Raw genomic sequence first — 23,237 nt, 5'->3', positions numbered from 1 at the left:
TTGCATGCAGAAGGACGGTGGTTCGAATCCTGGCATCCCATATGGTCCCCCGGAGCCTGCCAGCAGCGATTTCTGAGTGCAGAGCCAGGAGTGACCCCTGAGCGCTGCCAGGTGTGACCCAAAAACAACAACAGAAAAAAAAAGTTCTATTTTTGCTTTCACAACCTCCAGGCAACACCTGCACCAGGGTATGACATGAGATGCTATCTCTGAAATGTCAGGGGTGGCTGCTTCTTGCATTGCTTTACACGTGCTTGGCACTTAAAGTTCTGGGAGTGAATAAATAGCCTTGCACGTCACAGAGAGGAACAGCCTCTAAAACAGTAAGAGCATCAGATGCACCCATTCTAAGGAGTCCTTTTTAAAAAGTACTCCCATAGAGTATATACGGGTTGTGCCAAGACGTGGGGGAAGGGAAGTGCTTGTCTAATAAACACTGAAGGGAGTGGGGGGGGGGCAAAGGAGAGTCAAATCATCTGTGCACCCAGATGGGGGGGGGGCAAAAGTGGAAGCTGAAACTACCTACCTCTTGTCGATGCACTTACATTCATCCCCATCGTGCTCCAAGAAAGGCGCACCAGAGAGCAGTAAGACCCAGCTGCTGCTGTGGACCTCCCTGAAGATAAAGGGTGGTGGGTGAGAAGGGAAATCAGTGACTTCCCAGCTTTGTTTTAAACTTGAGAGGTATAAAAAGCAGCAGCGGACTTATGCGAGGCTAAGCTTCCCAGGATGACTGGCAGGAGGGAATTCTTGAGCAACCCTTGCCTGATGCTGAGCGGGCTCCTGCCCAGAAGTGGGGGCGAGGGTAATGCCAAGGAAGCGAAGGCACAGGCAGTTCGGGGCGACCACCTTATTGAGCCCTAACTTCCAGAAATGCGGGATGAAAAAAAAATCACCAGACATGGTGGCCTGCGTCCCTCTTCTCTCTGTCGCGGTGGATGCATCATTGACAGCATCCTGCTCTTCCTTCGTGTGCGGATGCAAGTTAGCACTAGGGTTGAGACTAGAGCAGAGACGGGGAGATCAGATCGGATCGTGGCCAGGGCTTTGCAAGCATTTAGAGACGCAGAAAGAATTACAAAAAGAGGAACAGCTTAAACCCAGCACCCGGGAGGTGGGCAACCCTGATCTAGACACAGTTGGGCCATCCGTAAAAACACGCGGTACCGCGATTCCAATGCGGGTCGCTGGAAAAGTAAGTGAATAAATAATGAAGGTGGGGTAGAAAGACATACACTTTAAGGCAGAGACTAGCGATGCGAGCCAAGACGAGCGCGAACAATTCAGACAGAAATCAGCGCTGCCGCCCCGGGCCTCGGTTTCCCCGATTGCAATAAACGAGTGTGCCCGACAGTCTGGGCTTCTTACTGTTCCTCCAGAGCGTTGCAATATTCCACGCTGAAGCTGTGGCAGACTCGGAAGCCAGCAAAAGAAAAAGGGAGGAAGGAAGAAGACTAGGGAAGAAAAAAAGGGAGGAGCTGAAAGGGAGGCACTGAGATGCCGGCGCCGGGAATGAAAACTTTGGCGCGTTTTCACCCTTTCTCAACCACACCTGAGTCTCCCAGGATTGGATCAAGATCCCCGCGCTCAGAGAGTCTGGGTGAAAATCGGGCCAATTTTCTTCTCTCCATACACCAATGTTTTTAGAGTCGTGGTGGACAACAATTCTTGCTAAAGGAGGGAAGATTCTTAATTGGGCTTGGCTCGGACCTGCAGGTGAGCAGATAGATCTGGGGTGATCGGGGGTGAGGTGACTTCAGGGTGGGATGATGCAAACCTTCCTAGTCCAGCTTGAACCTCCAGGGCTCCCCACAAACTTCATCCCCCTCCCCCAATTGCAATGGAGGAGAGGAATTATTTGCCCAAAAAAAAAAAAAAGAAAAAAAAGTTGCTTAACTTTCCCCAAACTTTCTAAAAGAGGCGGACCTCGGGGAGTGGGGTGGAGTGGCGCCTGCGGCCTGATTTGCTGCGGGGTCTAGTTAGGAGATTGCGATTGGCGCGCGGGGGGCCCGGGCGGCCGGGCAAGAGCGGGGCGGGCCTGGTGGTGGTGGGGGGGGCTGGGGAGCGGCCTTCCCCGCCCGCGGGATCTCGCCTCGCGCCGGGAGCGGGTTAATTTTCAAATCGGGGGCTTGACTGCTCCAGGACGGTCACTCAGGCTGACCTCTGGGCCCCGCCAAGTCCTGGCCCGGCCTAGAGCCTCCAGCGTTTGCTCTCCGGGACCCCCCTCTGCGCGGGGGGTCAAGACATCCCCAAAGACAGACCCAGACAGACAGATCGCGGGACCCTCGAGAGCTCCAGCGCCAGAAGCAGGGCAAAAGAAAAAAGTGTGTGGAGGGATTTCCCGCTCAGCGCACCCCAAGGTCAGGGTAAACTGACAGACAGGTCAGTGGGGACCCCGAGAGGCGCGATCTCTAGGAATAAGGTTGAGGCCGACACTGCCAGACGGCCGCGGCCGTTTCCCGCCTCTCGCTCTCTGCACTGGCGGGGGGTTCCGTGAGGGGAGGAGCCGAGTTCCCGCGCTCAGAGGGGAGGGGGTGCCGCCGCGGGGAGGGGTTGGGGGGCGGGGATGCCTTTTTTTTTTTTTTTTTTTTAGTTTCCGGGCGCGGCTTTGCCCGCCCGCGCTCTCCAAGCCCCGCGCGGCTACTGCAGGAGGCGGCCCGGCCCGCGCCGGCTTTTCGCGCCAAATTTTTAAATCCAAGGCGGAAGGTCCGGGACGGCCCGCCCCTAGAAGAACCGACCAATCGTAAGCTCGCGCGCTGCTCTCTGATTGGCTGGGGGAGTTGGTTGCCGTGACGACCCAACTTGCTTGCTTGGATGCTGTCTGGGAACTGCCAGGGCTTTGGGCAGCGCAACGCAGCGCGCGGACAGGGCTCTGGGGGAGGAGGAGCTTTTGGCGGGGCCGAGAGGGAAGTAAAGTGCGCGAAGAGCAGAGAGAAGCGCGCGGGCCGGGTGGTGCTGGTGATGGTGGTGACTGGATCTGATTTGCCTTTTTTTTTTTTTTTTTAAGCAAATGCAACCGGCCACTCTAATAGCGTGTATATAGCGCTTTGACTCTTTTTTTTTTAATATCTAAAAGTAATAATTAGTCCTTAGGCGCTCCTTAAATGCCCACATTATTATTGGAGCTGAGAACTTTGAAGAAAGTTGCAAGTTTCTTATTAAGCTCCTTGCTAAGATTGCACTGCTGAGCCTAGCTATGTGCGTATGTGGATGTGTTTGGGGGAGAAATCCAGGCATCTAGATGCAGACTTTTCTTCCTAGATTTGGGGTCGGATCTTCTCAAGCTGGAACCTAGCTCCCCCCGAGCACTGATCTGTTAACAGGTGGGTGCTTGTGCTTGCTTGCTTTCTTGCTTCTAAGTCCATTCGTTGGGGGTCCGGAGAACGGCCTCCTTTCTCTCTAAAGATGGGAAAGGGGTGTCCCTAGAAATTCCTCTGGGTTGCTAGAAGTCTCATGACAGCGGATCGGTTGAGTGAAGGAATTTACTGGGGTTTGATGGATTCCTCTCTCTCCCCAGGGACTCTATCTCTGATCTGGAACTGCATTACCGTGCTGTTGCTGTGTTTTTCGTTTTTTTTGTCTTTGTTACAGTAGTTCATGGTGTTGAGAAATTTCTAAGAGATGGCATGAGTTTATAATGTTTTTTTTTTTACTAACTTGCTTTTATTTTTTTCTCTTTAAGGATATTAAGATTTTTCGATATTCTTAATTGGACTGCTTAAATCATCAAGACTCTTGGGTGGAACTCCAGATTTTTCATTTTTAACGAAACTCTAAATGAAAGAGAAATTTACAGAATGGAGAACGAAAAGGTACCTTTTTAGATTTGCTATTCATTCTTGCAGCTTAAATATAATTATACTGCTAATTTAGCTCCATGATTCTTCCTTATATCGTTATAATACCATTTTAGGTAATCTCTTTTAGTTAGTCCTTTTTAGTTGGCCTCTGTTAAAACCCTAGATGAAAGGAAAATCCAGTTTTTGAAGAGAGGTATAGTTGTTCGGAGTTAATGTGTTTTTTTATTCAGAATGTTTTATTAAGGTCTCAAAAAGATGAGCAGAGGAAAAGATATTTAAAGAATAATAAAACTTGGTAATTAATATATTTCTAAGAATTTTGAACAGTTGGAATTAGAAAGGGCCTTTAATTTCTTTTTTGGTAAAATTTTTCTTTTTTGATCATTTTCTGCCAACTTATCAGCTTCCTTTTAACTATGTGGTTACAAACAATATCTGTTTGTGAAGGCAACATTTTATAAAATAACCCCAAAAGGATTTGGAGTGATAGTACAGTGGGTAGGGTATTTGCCTTGTATGCTGCTCACTCAGATTTGTTTCCCTGTGTTTCATATGGTTCCCTTAGCCCTGCCTGAAGTGATACCTGAGTGCAGAGCCAAGAGAGCCTGGAGCACAGCTGGGTGTGGCCCCACCAAAAAATATATATATGGCAAAAATAAAATAGTCAATAGGTATATCATGGTTGGGGTTCAACTACTGATAGGTTTAAAAGTAAAATATGCAAATTTCCTAAAAATTTTAGATTTTAGTCAAATAAGAGAATTGTTCTTGCTTTTGATCACCTGAGTAAAATAATCCCAAACATTTGGAAAATCTCATTCTTTGGTCAATCACTCATAAATGTACTGATTCCCAGCTGGCAACTATTGCCCATTGGATCCATCACATGGATTTCCATGTTACTGGACTGAGGACATCTCGGGTTACCAGTCTCAGCCGTGGTGTCCTTTCCTATAGAACAGGACTACTGCATTTAATGAAAATATAAAAGGAAAAGCACTGATAAATTCTGAAGTGTCACAGACATAAAATAATCCCATTCATCTTTATTGCTAAAATTATCAAGAAATTGGTAGTTCTTTCACTTATTACCATAAGCATTTCCTTTAAAAATAGCTGTAGAGGGGATCAAGTGATAATACAGTGCAAAGGGTTAGGGTGTTTAGTTTACACATGGCTGACCTGGGTTCAATCCCTGATGGCCATATGGTTCCTCAAGCCCTTCAGAAGTGAAGTGATCCCTGAGCACAGAGCTAGATAGTAAGCCCTGAGTACCACTCACTGTGACCCCAAAAAAGGCTACTGATAGAACAGTGAAATCCCAAGTGACCAAATGTAGAAGAAATAGTCTCCATTAGGCTTCCTGGTGAACTATGAGTAATTTACTATCTTATTTTATTCCTCCCTCTTTCACCATCTCTAAAGTAAAGGGGTTTTAATTCCAAAACATTAGAATTTTCTGGTTAAACATGAAGCTTTTAAGGCATCTTGCTTTCTACCAGATTTTGACCCTCTATGCTCTCACCCTTTGGCTCTCTGACTGGTGTTTTATTGAGCAATAACCACACACAGCTCTGATATTAGCTGGAGTGGGACATGATTTCTGAGTAGAGGGGCTAGTAGAACTGTATTTTAAGGATACTGCTTAGAGTTTAAGGTTACTTAAAATTATTACTCCTTTAGAGGAAGGTGAGTAAAAGAAAGATATTTTGAAATTATATTTTTGCAACTCTTCTGTAAATCTAAGAACTATTTCAGAATTAAAAGTTTAAATGTGGGGCCGGAGAGATAGCATGGAGGTAAGGCATTTGCCTTTCATGCAGGAGGTCATCGGTTCAAATCCCGGCATCCCATATGGTCCCCCGTGCCTGCCAGGAGCAATTTCTGAGCCTGGAGCCAGGAATCACCCCTGAGCACTGCTGGGTGTGACCCAAAAACCACAAAAAAAAAAAAAAAAAAAAAAAAAAAAGTTTAAATGTGAAGTCAAAAGGGTTTTCATTCTTAAAATGTTTAGATGAAAGCACCTTCATATTTTGAAGATATTCATATTTTATTACAAAATTTTACATGAATAAAAAGACTGAACAATACTTTATCATTGAAATAATTGCTACTTTAGTCAATTATGCGACTCTAATCTTCTGTTATACAGTAGAATATTAGCAATTCTGATTTATAATGGCTTTAATTTTCAACTTTCTTTTTAAAGCAGGAAAATCTCTTTTTTGAGCCTCATAAAAGAGGACTGTTGAAAACACCTCTGAAAGAGTCCACTTCAGCAAATATAGTGTTGGCAGAGATCCAGCCTGACCTTGGCCCTCTAACAACACCCACCAAACCCAAGGAAATTGCCCAGGGAGAACCCTGGACACCAACAGCCAACCTGAAAATGCTCATCAGTGCTGTAAGCCCAGAAATTCGTAACAGAGATCAGAAAAGGGGACTGTTTGACAATAGTAACGGATTACCTGAGGCCAAAGATTGTTTACATGTAGGTTGCTGAGAACTGGATATGGGGGGCGTATGGGGAGGGCAGCAGGTAGATCTGGGAAAAGTAGTAGCAGAAGTGCTAGCAATATAATCTCCATGCTCTACGTGATGAAGGCCTAACTACTGGAAGTTCTGAACATTTGACTTCTTTTTTCCCACCAGTAAAAAAATTTTTTTAATTTTTAAAATGGAATGTTTGATTTCTTTTCAATTGATGTTTCCATTTTAGATCTGCCAAGCAGTCTAGAGTGGCTCCTTACCTTTCTTTTTTCCTCAAACATATTTTTTCCTCAGCACATAGATGTAAGAGGTACTAGTCATCAAGTGTAGCTAGATAAGAAACCCTTGATAAGTCCATTTGTTGCCAAATAACATATTCTCCTTTTCAGGAACACTTATCTGGAGATGAATATGAGAAATCTCAACCAAGTCGAAAAGAGAAAAGTTTGGGATTATTATGTCATAAGTTCTTGGCAAGATATCCTAAATATCCTAACCCTGCTGTGAATAATGACATTTGTCTTGATGAAGTAGCCGAGGAACTTAGTAAGTATACAAAGAACTCACTAAAACGTCAGGTTAATAATTCAAGAAACTTGATGGGCTTATTTCTTCAGATCAACCTATCCAAAGCCAAGGTTCGGAGTTACATCACTAGGGTCAGGGTATTTTAACTCTTAAAGCCTCTGTATGTTAAGAGAGGTATATAGTTTCTTTTTTCAGTAGGTTTTACAACAGACACAAAACATTACATTGGAGGGACCAGAGCAATGACTAAGCCGTAGGATATTTGCCTTGCATGCAGCTGACCCAGGACCGGCTGCATTTCTATTCCCCAACGTCCCATATGGTTCCCCCAAGCCAGGGGTGATTTCTGAGCATCATCAGGTGTGGCCAAAAAAAAAAAAAAAAAGCTGCCTCCTGTTAAAGAAAAGCAACATTGTTTTTATGACTTCTTTCATAAACAGCTACAATTCTGAATTGCTTTCCTACTTCTTTAAAGAGCCAGACTGAAGAACAGATGTCTTGGTAGCTTCTGCTGGGATCAGGTTCTGTGGTGGAAATAGGGCTGTTGTGTTCACAACTTCTTCTTTTTTTTTTTTTTTTTGGTTTTTGGTTTTTGGTGTTTGGGTCACACCCGGCAGCGCTCAGGTGTTACTCCCATATGGATGCTGGGATTCGAACCACCATCCTTCTGCATGAAAGGCAAACGCCTTACCTCCATACTATCTCTCTGGCCCCATGTTCACAACTTCTAAGCCTAATTCTGAGAACCATGCACCCTGCCAGAGTGTTTGGTGTTTGGCAAAAATCACTAAGGTGATGGGACTGGAAATTCCAGAGTGCTGGGGATAAGTTGTTTGCCTTGCTGTGTATCTGACAGTTCCACAAGGGGTCACTTCTGACCAGCAATAGCCAGGAATAACTCATGAGCACCACCAGGTGGTTCCAACATCCCACCCACCTTTGCCTCCCCACAAAACGTCACTGGTGCCCTGTCCCTGCCTCTAGATAGTCTTTATAAACTTGTATCTGATTATAAATAAGAAGTCTCTGACAAAAGGTATTTTTGGAGTCATGAAGATATTAGATTATGAGTGGGTAACTTGCCCTTCAAGTGTCCAAACCCAATTCTGTCAACGTGTATGGTCCCTCAAGTCCCGTCGGTGTGACCGTTGAGTACAGAGATAGGAGTAAGCTCTAACACTATCAGGTATGGCCCAACACTCTCACCGCACACACAGACAAAAAACACACTAGGAAGAGATATGCTACATATTTTCAAATATAGCTATCACCCCATGCAGAAAGCTTTGACCTTATATCAATAAATAACAATTTTATTTCATGTTTTAAGAATAAGCCATTTGTGGGGTACAATGCAGGGTTTGGTATTGGTTTGGGGCCATACCTAGCAGTACTTAAAGATTACTCCTGGATCTGTGCTCAGGGATCATTTCTGGCAGCAGTCAGACAACTTTATGCAGGGTGAACTCAAATCAGCCATTTTTGCAAGGCAAGCCCTATTCATTAATATTATACATTTATTCACATGTACTTAATTGTCATATTTAGGATGTATTTTTTTCTCTCAGTACCCTTCGGAGATTGGCTCCAGGACCCTACAGATTCTATGTCGGACCCTACAGATTCTATGTCAAATAGAATGGCATAGTTTTTGCATATAACCCACACATATTCTCCTGTATAATTAAAAGTAATCTCTAGATTACTTATGATACCTAGCATAATCTGGGATACTATGTCAATTGTTGTTAAACTACATTGTTTAGGGAACCATGGCATGAAATAAACATCTGTAGGTTTTCTGTACTGACGCACCATGGTAGGTCTGATTACTTAGTACCTATTTTCATAGTACTCTAGGGTTAAGTTTGCAGATGCCAACCCCACAGATGACACGGACTATACTTCCATTCAGCAGATCAGTGTTGTTTACTTCCTATGTGCTAGGCAGCTTGGCAATAAATAAAAGGATAACATCTCTACTCGGTGGAACCTGCTGGTTAGTGGGATAATAGAACATGAAAAACCTAGTTGAATTAGGCTTCATTGAGAAGGTGCCATTTGAGCAAGGATTTGATATAATTGTGGGACAGAACTTTGAGAACATGTGGAAGAGGCATTTTAAGAGAAGAACTAGCCTAGCAAAAGACCTTTGGGAGCACTATCTGGAATGTTCCAGAAAGAGTAAGCAATCTCAGCTTTTAACTATGCTAGGACAACTGATGTGTTTATGTGTGTGTGGTATGTTTTAGAGAGCAATGTCAGAATTAGGTTTGAAATATGGGGCTTCGGGTTTTAAAGACTTGGTTGGGTGAGCTCTTTAGCCACCTCAGCCAGCCTCTATATCCTCATCTTAAAATTCAATAAGTAATACCTACCTCCCCAATTTAGGATAAAAATATCCCAAAGGGGGCCGGAGAGATGACATGGAGGTAGGGCATTTACCTTGCATGCAGAAGGATGGTGGTTCAAATCCCGGCATCCCATATGGTCCCCCGAGTCCGCCAGGAGCGATTTCTGAGCATAGAGCCAGGAGTAATTGAGCACTGCCAGGTGTGACCCCAAAACTATATATATATATACACATATATATAGGTATATATCTATACCTTATATGTATCTATATCTATATATATATATAAAGCTCTGAGACATTATAGTAGGCTTTCTTATTTGTATTTACATGATTTGTGCCCTAGGAGAGGGAGACCACATCTTTCTCATCTTCACACTGTGTTGGATGTAAAGAAAGTTTTATCATCTAGAGCTTATATGATCTAATAAATCAGGGAACTGCTCTACACACTCCAAAATAAAAAAAAAAAACTGCTCCTAGTTCTATATGATTTCTCATCCTTTGTAGATGTTGAACGGAGGCGCATTTATGATATTGTCAATGTCCTGGAGAGTTTACATATGGTGAGCCGATTGGCTAAAAACCGGTACACGTGGCATGGTAGACATAATCTCACCAAAACCCTTGGGACGCTGAAAAATGTCGGGGTGGAGAACAAGTATGCTGAGCAGATTATGATGATCAAGAAAAAAGAACTTGAACAAGAGTTTGACTTTAATAAGAGTTACACTATAGAGGATCATATCAAATCAAATTCTGGCTCAAATGGACACCCAGACATGTGTTTTGTCGAACTTCCTGGAATGGAATTTCGGGCAGGTAAGAGATGATATTGAAAAGCCCAAGGGGTGTGGGTGTGTTTGTATGTGTCATGGCACTTCTCAGATCTGAGCAAATGCTCCGTAGAGAACACTCCTCTACTGCCTAGCATTTAATTGCCTCAGTTGTCACTGAATGACCAAGTTGGAGTATTTTTAGCCGTGTTACTTTAGAAGTCACTTGTCCATTCATGAATTTTAATTCTCTAATCCTCATCCTTCTCCAAAGCTTCTGTAAACAGCCGCAAAGACAAGTCTTTGAGAGTCATGAGCCAGAAATTTGTGATGCTGTTTTTGGTGTCGACACCTCAAATAGTAAGCCTAGAAATTGCTGCCAAGATTTTAATTGGGGAGGACCATGTAGAAGACTTGGATAGAAGCAAATTTAAAAGTAAGTGTGGTGGTAGCCCTGGACTTTTGGACCTATTCTTAAATAACATCTCGGAAGCCAATTTTGAAATACACTTGCTATCTATTGGGTAATTCTGCTCTTGTAAATGCACCCCTCCCTTGGAAACCAGATCTGACTGTGAGCTAATTCGTATGAATCAAAGAGATGTATAAGACTACTCTGACTTACCTTATTTGTCTTTGGTTAATAATCATTTCCTTAAAAGTCACCTCATTTGGTACTGTAACATTGTTCCCCAGGAGCCTGATAGTCTGAGCAATAAATTACAAAGTAGCTCTGGAACCCATCTCACTGTTCTTTGTACTGATTCTCCTGTTGATATGAATAGCTCTTCTAAGATTATTCCCAGAAGTGTCCTATAGTACAGTTGGTTTGCCATTTATGTGTTGGCTTTTAGTTTTGGGGCCACACCCAGCCGTGCTCAGGGGTTACTCTTGGCTTTACATTTTGTAATTACTCTTGGCAGTGCCCAGGTAAACCATATCAGCTGCATGCAAGACAATACTACCTATCTGCTGTCATCTTTTTCCAGCCTCAAGATTTGTTATTTTGTAGCGGGCATACCCTCTTCAAGTTGCAATAAAAGGGCTGCAGATTGAAATCTGGTTCCTAATGCAGAGCTCTGCCGTGATTTCTGTGACAGACTTTACAGGAACCTGCATACAGAGGTGTAGAAAAGGGAAGAAATATTTATTTGTTACATGGGACATAGCCTGCTCTTGGCCATCTCTGTTCCATGTTAGCTGTATGCTATCAGGAAACTCCAAGTAGGGCCTGAGGCCACTCTAGACCTGGGATACCACCGACCCCAGCTGTAAGATGAGGAGGAACAACAGTAACAGCAGAGGATACTTGGAGGAGACTTGGATACAAGGATACTTGGCACCCCTTCCCAGCCCTTTAAAGCTCTTTTGGCCTCCTGAAATAATATTCAAACAGCACAGATTATGTTACTATTAAAGACAAAATTAAGTAAAAGAAATAATGTTGGTAACTGGCTTGAGAAAGCTGCAGTTTCCAAAACGTGCCAGTACTGTGGATGAGCGACCCCTCACCCCAACTTCTCTCCCTTCCCCCAACAGTTTTTCTAGTCCCCAGACAGTTTTCAGCTCTCCGTTTCACTGGTTAGTCATGGTGCTGGGAAGGATTCTAAGAACTGTAAGTGAGTCGTTTGCTAAATCTTCAGGGAATTCATTCCAAGTCTTCTGCTGTGGCTATGACTCAGAAGGAGCTTTAATATGTCATTTTATACTAGCAAATTTAAGAATACAGGTAGGGGGCCGGAGAAGTGGTGCTAGAGGTAAGGTGTCTGCCTTGCAAGCGTTAGCCAAGGAAGGACCACGGTTCGATCCCCCGGCGTCCCATATGGTCCCCCCAAGCCAGGAGCAATTTCTGAGCGCTTAGCCAGGAGTGACCCCTGAGCATCAAATGGGTGTGGCCCAAAAAGAACTAAAACAAAAAAAGAATACAGGTGGATTTGTAACAAAACCTTTTAGGCTATGTAAGATGTGTAGATTTAATAAATCTATGTATATAGTATAATAAAAATATGAAATTTTAGAAATTGTATTGGATATAGAAATTTTTGTGTCTAATGATATTAAATAAGTTTTGTTTTAAAGAATGACAAGCAGGAAAGTAATAAATACATCTGCCACTGATGCTTTGTTTCTATTTGTTTATAGCTTTGCAACCTCTTTAAAGAACTTGGCCAGCCATGTAATGTTTTATTCTTGTAAACTCATAAAGTCCTTTTACTTTTTGCATTTTTGTTTTTGGTTTTTTTGGGGGGGACACACCTGGTGACTCTCAGGGGTTACTCCTGGCTATGTGCTCAGAAATTGCTCCTGGCTCAGGGGACCATATGGAACGCTGGGGATTGAATCCAGGTCCGTGATGGGTCAGCCGCATGCTAGGCAAACGCCCTACTGCTGTGCTATCGCTCAGGCCCCGAAAGTCCTTTTACTTTTTTAATATTGGCTTTTGTCCTTTCAAAATTCAGTACCAGCAGTAATAACCTTTTAAGAATGTAAGCTGTCTTTTAAAATCTTAATCCAAGCTTTTATTTTTTGGTTTTTGGGTCACTCTTGGTGGTACTCAGGGGTTATTCCTGGCTCTGCGCTCAGGAATCGTTCCTAGCAGGCATGGGGGCCATATGGGATGCTGTGATCCAGGATGCATCCTGGATTGGCCGAATGCAAACAAACGTCCTACTGCTGTGCTATCTCTTCAGCCCTATACATGAAGTTCTATGAAGCTGAGTCCTTCACTCTTCCATTGTTACATTAAGTGTTATATATGTTTTTATTTCTCCCAGCAAAAATAAGGAGGTTGTATGATATAGCTAATGTTCTGAGTAGCTTGGATCTTATCAAGAAAGTTCATGTAACAGAGGAAAGAGGTCGAAAACCAGCTTTTAAATGGACAGGCCCAGAAATCAGTCTAAATCCTGGTGGTATGTTATTCTTTTCTTTCATTTTTTTGCTTCATTATTTTAATTAAATGTCCTTTTCTTTTTTAACCACACTCCTACATAGAAAGTATATATATAATATATATACATGTATATATTATATGTGTGTGTGTCTGTGTGTGTGTGTGTGTGTGTGTGTGTGTGTGTGTGGTTGAAGAGAACCAATAGAAAGAAGGAAAGTTTGGCTTTATCAGAAAGCCAGAGTCCATAACCACCTCCTGCCCTGTGACTAGGAGGTAATATCTTTATGAGAAAGAATTTGGAAAAGTGTCACCAGACAAGATATTAACATTATTATGACATAAAGTGATCATAACAGCCTGTGCACCTTGGAATGTGGTATGGATTCATCCTTGTCTGTATCTCATCTTGGACCAGAAGTATTACAAAAGGAGTCTTAGAGGCAGAGTGAAACTTGGGTTACTGTCTGATTTCAGCCTTTTATCAGCTGTGTGGCTTTGGACAACTTCTCTAACACTCAGCTTTGCCATCTGCAAAATTGAAAGAAAAAGGGTACCTTTGCAAAGTTATTGTGCCTTTGGACAACTTCAGAGAGAGATTCTTTGCTTCAGGGTTTGAGAGTTTATGTAGGTACTGGGAACAGACTAACCAGATTCACATCTCAGGCTCGCATTCTACTTGTTTCACAAATATACTATAAGTTTGGTGCTTAATGTCTCTGACTTAGAGATATATTTTTTTGGGAAATATCTATCTGGAGTTCCATAGACTGGTTGATTTATAGGCAACCAAATTTTATTTCTCAATTCTGAAGGTTAGGAAATCTAAGGTATTCAATGCCTAATGAGGGCCCACTTGGAAGGCAATTGTCTTGGTCATAACCTTATGTAGTGGAAGAGGACTAGGGAGCTCTGTGTATTTTCTTTTTTTCTTCTTTGGGAGCCATACCAGTGGTGTAGAGGATTTGCTCCTAGTTTTATGCTCTAGGACCACTCCAGGTGGTGCTAGAAATCGGATCTTGATTAGCTGTATGCAAGGCAAGTTCCCTGCCCATAGTGGTCTGTCTCACTGTGGTTTTCTTTCTTTCTTTTTTTGGTCTTTGGGTTACTCCTGGTAGCACTCAGGGGTTACTCCTTGCTCTGAACTCAGAAATTAATACTGGTAGGCTCAGGGGACCATATGGGATGCCAAGGATTGAACCCAAGGCAAACACCCTCCCTACTGTGCTATAGCTCTGGCTCCTCATTGTGGTATTTCTTAGAAGAGCATGCAGCCTATTTAAGGGGGTTCTATCCTCATCACCTAAGCATCCCCTTCCCCAAAGATCCTATCTCATTCCCTCACAGTGGTTATCAAGAGTTGTCATCAAATGTTCAACATAAGAATTTGGAGAGGGGACACTATTGAATTTGTAACTGTTCAGGTCACTATAGCACATCAACTCAAGATTTCATAGATAATAGAATGCAATATGTTGACATATCAATAAGAAAAAGATAACAAATTACGGTGAACACCACTGTTTATAAGACATAGTGGGCTGCAGAGATGTCAAAGGATGAAATGTTATCTCAAGATCCCTTTAACACAATAAGCAAGGCTGTTTTAGTTAAATTTTAAATCCAGGTATAGCGCATAGTCGAAACTATCATCGCAAAGCCCCTTAGAGAGCATCTTAGAATGATACTTGACTTCATAGTCCCAGAGCAAGCTGAATCAAAAGTACTAAATGTACTACCCTTTTTTATTTCAGGTCTCAGCCCAATCATCTCAGCCCCTGCAGATGTGGAAATCAAGCGGTCTTCAAAAGAGAATTGTGCCAAAAACCTCTTTTCCACCCGTGGGAAATCAAATTTTACCAGACACCCATCCCTTATCAAACTAGTAAAGAGCATTGAAAGTGATCGGAGAAAGATAAATTCTGCTCCCAGCAGCCCTATCAAGACCAGTAGAGGTATGTCCCATGAATGTCAAGTCTCTGCTCGACAGAATTCTTTTGTTTATCTGATCATATAGCTTACTTGATCTCAGTGGGACCAATTTTTAGAGAATTGTTTCAATATTCATATACACAAACTGTCTTAAAGCCTAATGCATGGCAAATTAAAGGATAATTAGTTAATGGTGTTTCTCATTTGTTGTGTGTATTTGCAGAGTGGGGAGTACATTCTTCTTATTCATTCCTTTGACTTCAAGGAAGCTTCATCTCTATTTATTCTTTGGCTTTGACCACCTTTCTCCTATTTTTCAGCTGAAAATTCTCAGAATTCTGTTCCGGTCCCAAGTAAAATGGCTCAGCTTGCAGCTATTTGTAAAATGCAATTAGAAGAGCAATCAAGGTACACGAAAATGCCCTTTGTTAATGGGTTGAGTTCCTTTTACACTGAAACCTTAACAGAACTTATTTTATGAAGGACAGACACCCTCCCTGGAATCTGACCAGGTTGTCTTTTCTATAACTCCTAATAGAGTTATTTCAGAAATTCTATTTGTTTAATAAAAGCATAGCGTTAGGGGCCGGCGAGGTGGCGCTAGAGGTAAGGTGTCTGCCTTGCAAGCGCTAGCCAAGGAAGGACCGAGGTTCGATCCATGTGTCCTATATGGTCCCCCCAAGCCAGGGGCAATTTCTGAGCGCTTAGCCAGGAGTAACCCCTGAGCATCAGACGGGTGTGGCCCGAAAAACCAAAAATAAAACAAAACAAAAAAAAACATAGCTTTAATATGATACTTTAAGTGTGGGGCTTTGAGAGAAAATCAGTTTTCATGAAGTTATGTTTACATTTTGTCTTGTAGTGAACCCAGAAAAAAAATGAAAGTCCAACTGATGAGATCTGGTCAGTGCAAGTCAGTGGCCCCTTTGGACACCCCAGCAGGTGCAGAGCTGGAGCTGACAGCACCATCCCTGATCCAGCCCCTAGGGGTAGTCCCCCTGATCCCGAGCCCACTATCATCAGCAGTGCCTGTGATCCTACCTCAGGCCCCTTCGGGTCCATCCTATGCAATCTACTTGCAACCTGCCCAGGCTCAAACTTTGACCTCACCCCACGGCCTGAGCCCAGCGATCTGTCCTACCCCTTCAGCTAAAGGTCTGAGATCAAACGACTCTTCAGAGTCCACCTCTGAGAAGTTGACCAATGATTCCTCTAAGTCCTATACCTCTGCCGGGCCTGGAAGCTTGCTGCTAGGACAAGAAAGACAGGCTGCAAAGTACCAAGACCAGGAGCCAGCTGGTGAAAAGGGCTCAAAGAGAGCAAGCCTGCCTGAGGACAGTGCTTCCAAAAAGAAATTTAGAGATGACCTGAAAGGACTTGAAAATGTTTCCACAGTGAGTACAGCCTTAAATTCTGGGACTCCCCATTTAATTATTGTAGGGTTTGGTGGCTTATGAAATTTGCCATAGCAAAGAACAGTCTCTCAGGAGACACAATACTGTTCCTTAGCTTCCTGTAATCCAAACAAGGCCCCATATCTAATCCCCTGGCTGCAATGATGGCAGGAACATTTTTAACCTTTGGAGGAAGGGATTATTTACTCTCTTTTTAAGCACCATAAGTGGTTGCCCTGGAGTCTATTTCTTCTTCACATACTGCAAACACCTGTCCATGAAAGTCTTAAGTAATTTATACACAGACATAGCCCCAAATGAATGCATTAACTCCCACTTTCTGAGTCATTTGCTTACGTGTTTGATGCAATCTGACTGGCATCTGTAACTAAGAAAGGTCAATTTTCCCTAGTTGGTACTTATTTTATTTTAACCAGCATTCCCATTTCATGTAAATAGAAACGTTACACCAATCTAGACAAATTAGAAGTACTCTTATCATTGATTACAGAGATTTTGGTACTCTGGGTAATTTTTTTGCCTTAACAGCTTAATTTGAGCATTTACAAGATGCCTACCAGCATAGCAGGTATCAGCAGCCCGGGACATTTCTCATTACATTTATCTCCTTTTGTCCCTTGGGACAATTAGAATGAAAGTATTATTACCAAATAAGCACCACTAAATGTGGAAGCAGAAGTTAATCTTATTTTTGTTGCTGCTGTTAACTCATGTTACTTTACTTCACATCATGCTGTTTCACATCTCTAAAGAATTTGTTCCACCAATTTTTCCTGAACATCTCTGGCTCTGAGCTCTGGATCAAATCAAATTTGGATCCTGCCCTTGGTGACAATTACTTTTGAATATTTGCCCAAGAGCCATATTATGTTTTTTGGTGAGTTTAAATGACTTTATTACAGGATGATTTTCATAAAGGTGTTCATGATCCTCTTAAGGTACTCTGAAAGTATGGAGGTTATTATCTTTAAGTTGTTTTCAGGAGCCTTTAGAGTTTTGTAAAATTATCCCTAAGGATGTCTTCATCGAAATCATCCAAAATACCTATTATCCTAACCTCTTATCATTTTACATTGAATATAATGACTGGGGAGGGGAGGGGGAATTATCAGGCTTTAGCATGATTCAATTTTCTTGGATGTTCCTAATCTCTCTCTGCCAATGGGTATGATTTTATAATGATTTGTTGTTCCATTGGTTATTCTGTATTAGGATTTTCAGTGGTTAAATTTCCATGTTCTAAGCTTCTTTGTCCATCTCTGTGATTTCATTTTACTGTTATTTTTAAACACAGACTGAGCAGAATAATGATAATGTGAAATTTATTCAACAAACCTTTACTGAGAAAATATGTACTTCTAGAGTGGCAGAGAAGACAGTTTATAGATAAACACAATGTGAGTGTTAGAGACTAAAGTGAAAATTAAACAGGATGAAATAAGAGGACGAATACTCATAGAGGCCAGATGAGCTGATGTTTCAATATCAAATAGGTCAACATCCTGCTGTCTTATTTTTTTTTTTTTTTTTTTTTTTTTTTGGTTTTTGGGCCACACCCGGCGATGCTCAGGGGTTACTCCTGGCTAAGCGCTCAGAAATTGCTCCTGGCAGGCACGGGGGACCATATGGGACACCGGGATTTGAACCAACCACCTTTGGTCCTGGATCGGCTGTTGGCAAGGCAAACGCCGCTGTGCTATCTCTCCAGGCCCAACATCCTGCTGTCTTAAAACTTCCTTTTAAATATGGGAGTTGGCATCATAGGTTAAACTATTTTATGATGAACGTAGTTTGTAACAAATTGAAAAAAAAAATTTATGAGAGGGTACAGTGGGTATGGTGTTTGCCTTGCATGCAGCTGACCCAGGCTTGATTCCTAACATCCTATAATTCCCCAGCTACCACCAGGAGTGATTCCTGAGGGCAGATCTGGGAGTACCCTAACCCCTGAGCACTGCCAGATATAACCCCAAAACAAGCAAAACTTAGTAAGTTATACTATGAAAGCATGTTGTTAAAGATTTTAAAGTACAATTACTTGTGAGATGCCTTAATCCCTTTAAAAACTGTCAGGGCCAGCAAATAACATAGCAATTAGGGACATGCCTAGCATGTACCTAAAGTGAGTTCTGTCTCCAGTATACATGGTCTCCTGAGCATCAATAGGTGCAGGACTAGAAGCTTCAGCATAGCCAGGACGTCATGGGTAATCCCCCAGCACTGCAGAGGATCAAATGGAACCTCCAACCCATTTGGCTGATAATCTCTGGTGGGACTCCCAGGCTTTGACTATCATTTGGAGATTCTTCCACTCTCCCGTTCAAAAAAGAATTCTTTATTTCGGGCCCAGAGAGATAGCACAGCGGCGTTTGCCTTGCCAGCAGCCAATCCAGGACCAAAGGTGGTTGGTTCGAATCCCGGTGTCCCATATGGTCCCCTGTGCCTGCCAGGAGCTATTTCTGAGCCGACAGCCAGGAGTAACCTCTGAGCAACGCCGGGTGTGGCCCAAAAACCAAAAAAAAAAAAAAAAAAAATTCTTTATTTCTAAACCTTTAAAGGAAACTTTACTAAAAGATACTGAACAGCACCAACCATCTAAGAAGTATAGTTTAATGCTTGCAGTATCTACTTTTAGCTTGTGGTTCCCGAATTTACTGGTTCCCAAGGAAAAAAACAGGAACCATAATGTCTACATCAAAGTGAAGGCTGTTGTTTTGACAAAGGAGAGAAGACAGATCTGGAGGGAAGATAAATGGGGGAGAGAGCCTGGTTTTAAGAGTTACTTTGACCTTTTGTCAGTCCTGCTTGTGATAAGACTAAGTGGGCTTTGCAAGCAGCTCAGCCACCCGTGTAGGTTTTCTCTTGTAGTAAAATGTTAGAATCTAGCAGGCATGGTAGGGATCACATATAGCCAACCCTCTAACTTGTTGTATTTGGAGTATAATATTGGGGAGCTAAGGCTATGAGTTGGGCCACACCTATCCAAGACATTTCTAGCTCCAGGCATAGGAGTCAGTCATTCATTCCTCACTGGCTAAGAAACACGTCTTGGTCAGCAATGTACAAGGCAAGCACTTTATCCACTGTACTATCTATCTGACCCTATGAATATGACATTATTACCTACAGCTTACTCCAAGATCAAGGATCTCTGATAAGAACAAACATGAGCTTTATTTTTTTAGAGATATAGTTAAAAAGCTTCTGCCCTGCCCTTTAGTTTATAATAATAGAGAATGTTTGTATGGTATAAGAATCCAAAGTGTTAGAAAGAAAACATTGCAGTATAGTAGTTCTTTTGTTCCCAAATCAGGAGTCATAAGGCTTTCCTATAATGAATCATAAACATGTTTGTCTTTGTTTGCCATATGGTCTTTCTTGCACCTTTTTGTTTTTTGGGTCACACCTGGCAGCACTCAGGGGTTACTCGTGGCTCTACACTCAGAAATAGCTCTGGGGACCATATGGGATGCCGTGATTCGAACCACCAACCTTCTGTATGCAAGGCAAATGCCTTACCTCCATGTAATCTCTCTGGCCCCCTTTTCTTGCACCTTTTTAACTCTGACTGTGAAAACATAGAATGCTGCCAGCGATGCTGCTCGAATGAAAGAGCAGGATTGTGTTCCAGTATAAAAACTGTTTACAAAACAACCAGGAGGCCAGAGATAGTACAAAGGTTAGAGAATTTTCCTAGTATGCTGCTCTGGCACCGAGCAGTGTGGCCCCTTAGCACAGAGCCCCTTAGACATAGCTGGGTGTGGCACCCCTCACCCTACCCCAAAAGAACAGGCAGGAAGCCAAAAAAAATTTGGCAATGCCAAATAGTTGGCCTATGATTTGGCAATGCATTTCTCCAGTTCTTAAAATGTTTTCCTTCAGTTCTTTTATGACCAAAATGTTATTGTCCATAACTTGTCAAATATTCTGTTCAGGCTACCACATACTTCCCAGTGCATACTGTCATTAAAGTCAGCCTGGAATTCACTGATGAAGGCACCACACCCCATAATTTAACTTCGCATTTCCCAAACAGTCAACCTGTTGATTTATAATCCAAGTATCCCACAGAACTAGGATCACTCACTACTCTGGGAAATACTATCCTACAAGATTCAAGAGCAATCACAGTATACCATCTGGGCTGCTACGGTGTCCTGTTACATGTAACCTTGTTCCAACAGTTAGCAGCACAACACGTCAACAAGCCTAACAATAGGATTTAGAGTAAGGAGTGGATTTCCAGTGAATCCTATCCATAAGCAGGCTCAGTACCATCTGCAGGGCATGCTTCCTAAGACTCCATGTGGCATTAAAGAAATGGTTTGGGCCAGAGAGATAGTAGAGGGTTTAAGGCTTACTTGCACACAGCCAGCCTGGATTCAATTCCCAGTACCACATATGGTTCCCTGAGCCTTGCCAAGTATGATCCCTGAGCTGAGAGCCAGGAACAGGCCCTGAGCTCTGCTAAATATGGCCTAAAAAAATTTTTTTTAATAACTACACACATAGTTTGTGTTGAGACAGCTGTTTGTGGAAGTGGGTAATATTGTGTTTTTATGGAGCCACAGAGCTGACCCATCCAAAGACCACTTGGTTTGAGGCTTTGACCTGATGAGGTAAAATCCCTACCATGGGTTTTTTATTAGTCCTTAAAGAGACATGTGGCTATTTTTTCATTCTGCATTTGTGTGTAAAATAAATGTTTCCTTCTTGCTTTCTAGACCTTATTCCCGTCAGGATACTTGATTCCTCTCACCCAGTGTTCATCCTTGGGGACAGAGTCCATTTTGTCTAGTAAAGAAAACTCAGGTAGCTTTTCCCCAAACCACAGAATCTACGGCTCCCCAATCACAGGTGAGTGCATGGGGAACCCTATTCAGACCTAAGTTTGTGTCGTGCTCACGTAAACCTTTTAAAGCATTTAAAAATAAATACAAGGCTTTTTTTTTTAGCCCAATGCTTCTGCTTTTAAGAGTCTCCCCTTTTCTTTTCAGGTGTCATTCCAGTGACATCATCTGAACTCACTGCTCTCAATTTTCCCTCTTTCCATGTAACACCATTGAAGCTAATGGTCTCACCAACTTCTGTGGCCACTGTACCTGTTGGCAACAGCCCGGCCCTCACTTCAAGCCATCCTGTTCCTGTCCAGAACCCGCCCAGCTCAGCCATAGTAAACTTCACACTGCAGCACTTGGGGCTTCTCTCCCCAAGTGTGCAGGTGACTGCCAGCCCCGTACCCATCCCCATGTCTCCCCGAGTAGAGGCCGTTAGTGTCGCTCTGGACAGTACAGGCATACAGCAAGGGAAGGCAACCATATCCAATTCACCAGTTGCAGGCCAGAGCCAACTTAGTGGACAATCTGTCTCTGGATCAGGTGCACAACAGGTAGGTTTGTCTCTGTGTCATTAGTTTTTATCCTTGGTGGCCAAGTGGTGAGACTTGCTGAGCTTTTCTTCTTTGGAGAGGGAAGGGATGGAAGTGAGGAGATTGAAGTCCTGATCTGCCTTTCCAACCCAAGATGAGGGGCTGCCCACGGAATCCAAGTGGATTATTTATGGGCTTTCTTTTGGAATTTTTTGCTTGGATAGGAGTGGGGGTGGTAATTGTTTTTTGTTTTGATTTTGGGGACAGCAGTACACAGGGGTTACTTCTGTCTGTCCTAGGGTTCACTCCTGATGGGCTCGGGGTCGAATCTGGGTTAGTTGCATGCAAGGTAAACATCGTACTTATTGTACTATTGCTCTGGTCCAGTTGTAGGCTTTCTGTTTTACCTTAAAATTAATGAAGACTATGAAATATGCACTCTGACAGGTTAGTCTCTAACCCTATCACCCAGCCTGTGTAGTTTTGACCTTTTTTTTTTTCCTGTTTCCACTCAGCCTGTTCCTGTGACACCTAAAGGGTCACAATTAGTGGCCGAAAGTTTCTTCCGTACCCCAGGTGGACCAACAAAGCCAAAGGGCTCCCCCTACGTGGACTTCGATGGTGCTAATAAAACCTCCATAGGAACACTCTTTGTTCCGCAGCGAAAACTGGAAGTCTCCACAGAGGATGTCCATTAATTGAATTATTTGGCTCTAATTTTCTGAAGAGCTTTTTGTCAGAAAAAGACTAATTTGGGGAATACATTCTCCAAAAATACTGTAAATTCGTTGGGAGTTTACTTAATATTAAAGCAGACACTTCTTTTGGTACAAAGACACTCATGCACACATCCACACCCCCACATATATAGAGCTAGAATCAGCCTTTAGGCCTACAAAAGTAAAATGTTGAACTAAAGTGTATCAACTTCCAGGCTGGGAGAATTTATTTTATTATTTCATCTGTAGCTATATTATTATGCTAAGTAACTGTATTAAAGTTTACTTCCCTTTGAGTGAATATGTGACAGCATCTCTTCCATTTTGCACAAAAAGAACCCAATCGCTGTGATGTATAACATTGTATTTTAAATAGGAGGATGATAGTTATATATATTTTTTGTATTTCATTGTGGTGCAGTATGTTTTTTGTAAAGTTCTCAGTAATCGCAATCAAGTCTATGGAAAAATTATTTATAAAATGTATTTTAAATCATAAGTTGTTCAAATTAAAACTTTTCTAAGATGTATTTAACATTTCATTTGGCCAAATAGGACACTCTTGTGGAGAAAATGAAAATCTTATCTGACATCAGAGGCAAACAAGGCAAATGCTTCCTGAGTTCCCGTCAGCAGTCAGGATTTTTAAAATGTTCATTCTTCCCCACTTTTGATCCTTCCAACTGACTTGTCTGTCACAGCAGTAAAAATGGCCTGGAGACACTGTTGTTTGTCCAGGAACAGCCAATTAAATCCCCTGTGCTTTCCTCTGTATTCTGGGAAATGAGAAATTGAAAGGCAGCAGAGTTCCTCACTTCCCTTCACTGGGCCCCTACACCTCCATTGTCCATCCTGGCCTCCAACTATGTAAAGAGAGGCTGAAGCTCTTCCTCTTCCCTCACTAAGTTCAATTAGCTCTGCACTAGTCTCTGAGGTTTGGAGTTTGTTTTTTTGTTTTGGGGCAGC

The 23,237-nt window shown here is 42.5% G+C and overlaps 1 protein-coding gene across 1 annotated transcript; it reads left to right on the top strand.

Moving 5' to 3' along the window:
* Positions 1–3,797: 3,797 nt before the first annotated feature.
* Positions 3,798–22,250, top strand: E2F8 (E2F transcription factor 8). Its single transcript, XM_049781011.1, has 12 exons — positions 3,798–3,812; positions 6,013–6,291; positions 6,680–6,836; positions 9,682–9,993; positions 10,222–10,383; positions 12,722–12,859; positions 14,592–14,792; positions 15,090–15,177; positions 15,632–16,163; positions 20,909–21,041; positions 21,182–21,573; positions 22,068–22,250. Exons 1-12 carry the CDS (start codon positions 3,798–3,800, stop codon positions 22,248–22,250), a joined length of 2,592 nt encoding a protein of 863 aa, XP_049636968.1.
* The last annotated feature ends 987 nt before the right edge of the window (positions 22,251–23,237 follow it).

Source organism: Suncus etruscus, chromosome 9 (genome assembly GCF_024139225.1).
Source record: "Suncus etruscus isolate mSunEtr1 chromosome 9, mSunEtr1.pri.cur, whole genome shotgun sequence".
Lineage (NCBI taxonomy): Eukaryota > Metazoa > Chordata > Mammalia > Eulipotyphla > Soricidae > Suncus > Suncus etruscus.
Note: the sequence above shows the minus strand (reverse complement) of the source record. Positions and strands in the feature narration are given on the sequence as shown.

Excerpts from the sequence above, each read along its gene's own strand:
- E2F8 (XM_049781011.1), top strand. Across the intron at positions 9,994-10,221 it reads TGGAATGGAATTTCGGGCAG|CTTCTGTAAACAGCCGCAAA; the intron begins GTAAGAGATGAT and ends CCTTCTCCAAAG. Across the intron at positions 10,384-12,721 it reads GGATAGAAGCAAATTTAAAA|CAAAAATAAGGAGGTTGTAT; the intron begins GTAAGTGTGGTG and ends TATTTCTCCCAG.